The 2,707-nt window shown below is 57.9% G+C and overlaps 1 protein-coding gene across 1 annotated transcript; it reads right to left on the bottom strand.

Annotated features, from left to right (window-relative positions):
* Nucleotides 1-429: 429 nt before the first annotated feature.
* On the bottom strand, nt 430-2,177 carry LOC143696091 (uncharacterized). Its single transcript, XM_077191299.1, has one exon. It carries the CDS (start codon nt 2,102-2,104, stop codon nt 1,067-1,069), a length of 1,038 nt encoding a protein of 345 aa, XP_077047414.1. The 5' UTR covers nt 2,105-2,177; the 3' UTR covers nt 430-1,066.
* Nucleotides 2,178-2,707: the final 530 nt, after the last annotated feature.

The following is a 2,707-nucleotide window of genomic DNA, read 5'->3' as shown; positions in this document are numbered from 1 at the left end:
TCCAGTTTGTATGATCCCAGTCTCGGCTCCTAATCCCCACGGTCCCAGCCTGTGAAATCCCAGTCCACATGATCCCAGTCTGTACAATCCCAAGCCATACAATCCCAGTCTACATGATGCCAGTCTGTATGGTCCTGCATGGCACACACTCCAAGGACCTGGAATTCCAGTTCCCAGCCAGGAAAAGATGTTCCTGCCCTTGAAGGCAAAGCTCCTAAGAAGGGGCCGAAAGCCAAGTGGATCCTACAGTGACATTTCACTGCCAGCCTTCAGAACTTCACCCATGGCCGTTGTAGCTCCTGCACTGGGAATTAAATCAGGGCAGGGTCTTTGGTGGCAGCTGCCCTGGCTCAAGGGAGACACTGAGAGAGAAACAGAGCAGGCAAAGAGAGGCAGGAGAGAAAGGAGGACACAAACACAATCAGCTGAGAAGGTGGCACTAACTCTGAAAGTTTTATTTGCTATCAAATACATCCCACCCACCCAGCCCCACACAATCCCAATCCCATCACTCCAAATTGGGATTGCACTTCTCCCAATCTCCTTCACACCCCATCTCACTCTGGCAGCTGTGGAATGGAGTGAGTCTGGTGTGGGACTGAGTTTTTTAGGGTGGGAACAAGGCATTTTGATGTGGGATTGAGCCTGTATGAATTAAAATTCAGTTGTTGTCAGTGGGATTCAGTTGTTTTGAGGTGACCCTCTTGGCTTTTGGAGTGCAAAGAGATGGAGAACACTGCACAAAATCCCCCCCCAGACTACACAAATCCTCCAGAATATTCTCTCCAAACCATCAATTTCCCATTAAAAAACTCTGAAATTGTGGGACTTTAGACATGTTTGATCAATTTTTTTCTTTAAACACTGTTTTGGCTGTTTTTAAGGGATGAAGATGAATCAGAAAAAAATGCCAAACAAAAGGACAAGCAGGCAGGTGTGTTCCCAACATGGATCACAGGGAATGTGAGTGACCAGGGCTGTGCCCAAAGTGCCTCCTCCAGTGGGGGATGGAGCTGCAGCAGCGCACGAAGCTCTTCCCGCACTCGGGGCACTCGCAGGGCTTCCCTTACCGGTGCCTCCGTTGGTGTTGGGTCAAGTGAGAGCTGCAGGAGAAGCTCTTCCCACACTGGGGACACTCGTAGGGCCTCTCCCCAGTGTGGATGCGCCGGTGGGTGACGAGGTGGGAGTTGTACTTGAACGCCTTCCCACAGTCTGGGCATTGGAAGGGCCTCTCCTCTGTGTGAATCCGATAGTGCAGGAGGAGATGGGAGCTGGTCCGAAACCTCTTCCTGCATTTATCACACTCGTAGGGCCTCTCCCCAGTGTGGATGCACTGGTGCTTGACAACGTCGGAGTTGTTCTTGAATCCCTTCCCACAGTCGGGGCATTGGAAGGGCCTCTCCTCTGTGTGACTCTGATAGTGCTGGAGAAGATGGGACCTGGTCTGAAACCTCTTCCCACACTTGGAACACTCATAGGGCCTCTCCCCAGTGTGGGTCCTCTGGTGCTTGATCAGGCTGGAGCTCCGGCTGAAGCTCTTCCTACATTCCCCACACTCATAGGACCTCTCCCCTGTGTGGCTCCTCTGGTGCTTGATCAGGCTGGAGCTCTGGCTGAAGCTCTTCTCACACTCCCCACACTTGTAGGGCTTTTCCCCAGTGTGGGTCCTCTGGTGCACAGTCAGGTTGTACTTCCACCTGAAGCTCTTCCCACACTCCACGCACGTGTGGGGCTTCTCCCCATCATGGAGCTGCTCATGGAGCACCAGCTCCGAGCTCTGCCTCCATCTCCGGCCGCCTTCCCGGCCCAGGCTGCCTCTTTCCCCCTCACATCCCCGCCATCTGCGTTTGCAGCCCCTCCTCGTGCGGCATCTCCGGGGCTTTTCCTCCCCATTGGCTTCCTGCGCCGTGGAGCCGCTCAAAACGGCCTCTGCCACCAGGTTCTGCCGCGGGCATTTGTCCTCCCTGCTCTCCATGCTCAGCTCCTGCTCTGGGCGAGGAAGGACAAGGACAGCATGGGATTTGCCTCCGTGCCACAGGCAAGGGCAATGAGATCCCCCCAGGCCGTCTCTGGGGACGCACTGCCCCCTCTTGGCTCTCCCCATTTCGGGATGCCGGGGCTCTTTGGGCTCCCGGGCTCCCTTCTCCCCTCATTCTCTGCTCTGGGCTGCAGCGGCTCCAAGGAGTCCCCCCTGCCCCTCTCCAGGCTCTTGAGGCTCCCGCCAATGGCGGCGCTCCCCCCTCTCTGGCCTCCCCACTTTGGCCTCCTGGGGCACACAGGGCTCTGCTCCTCCAGGCTGCCTCTGCCGGCAGCCGCCACCCGCCACCCCCCAATGTCCCCCGAGGGGCCTTTTCCGCTCAGCCTTGGACTTCTTCATTCGCCTTCATCCATCTTCTTCCATCCCTCCTCTATTTCCTCCTCCCCCCTAACCCCGCCTCCTCCTCCCCCTCCATCCCTGCCCTTCCCTCCCTCCTCCTCCTCCCCCAGCAGCAGCCACACCCTCGGTGCCCCGTTCCCGCAGCCCTCGCAGCCCGCGGCAGCAGCGGCCATGGAGCCGGGCCAGGTCGGCATGGGCAGCGCGGGGCTCTCGGCTGCTCCCAGCCGCTGCGGGCGGGGGGAACCCGGCCCGGGCCAAAGGAGAGGCAAACTGGGCAAACTGGGCAAAGCTGCACATCCAAACTGGGCCTTGCTGGGGACCCTGCCTGGC

The sequence above is a fragment of the Agelaius phoeniceus genome, chromosome 28 (genome assembly GCF_051311805.1).
Source record: "Agelaius phoeniceus isolate bAgePho1 chromosome 28, bAgePho1.hap1, whole genome shotgun sequence".
NCBI lineage: Eukaryota > Metazoa > Chordata > Aves > Passeriformes > Icteridae > Agelaius > Agelaius phoeniceus.
This window is presented reverse-complemented; position numbering and strand designations above follow the sequence as displayed.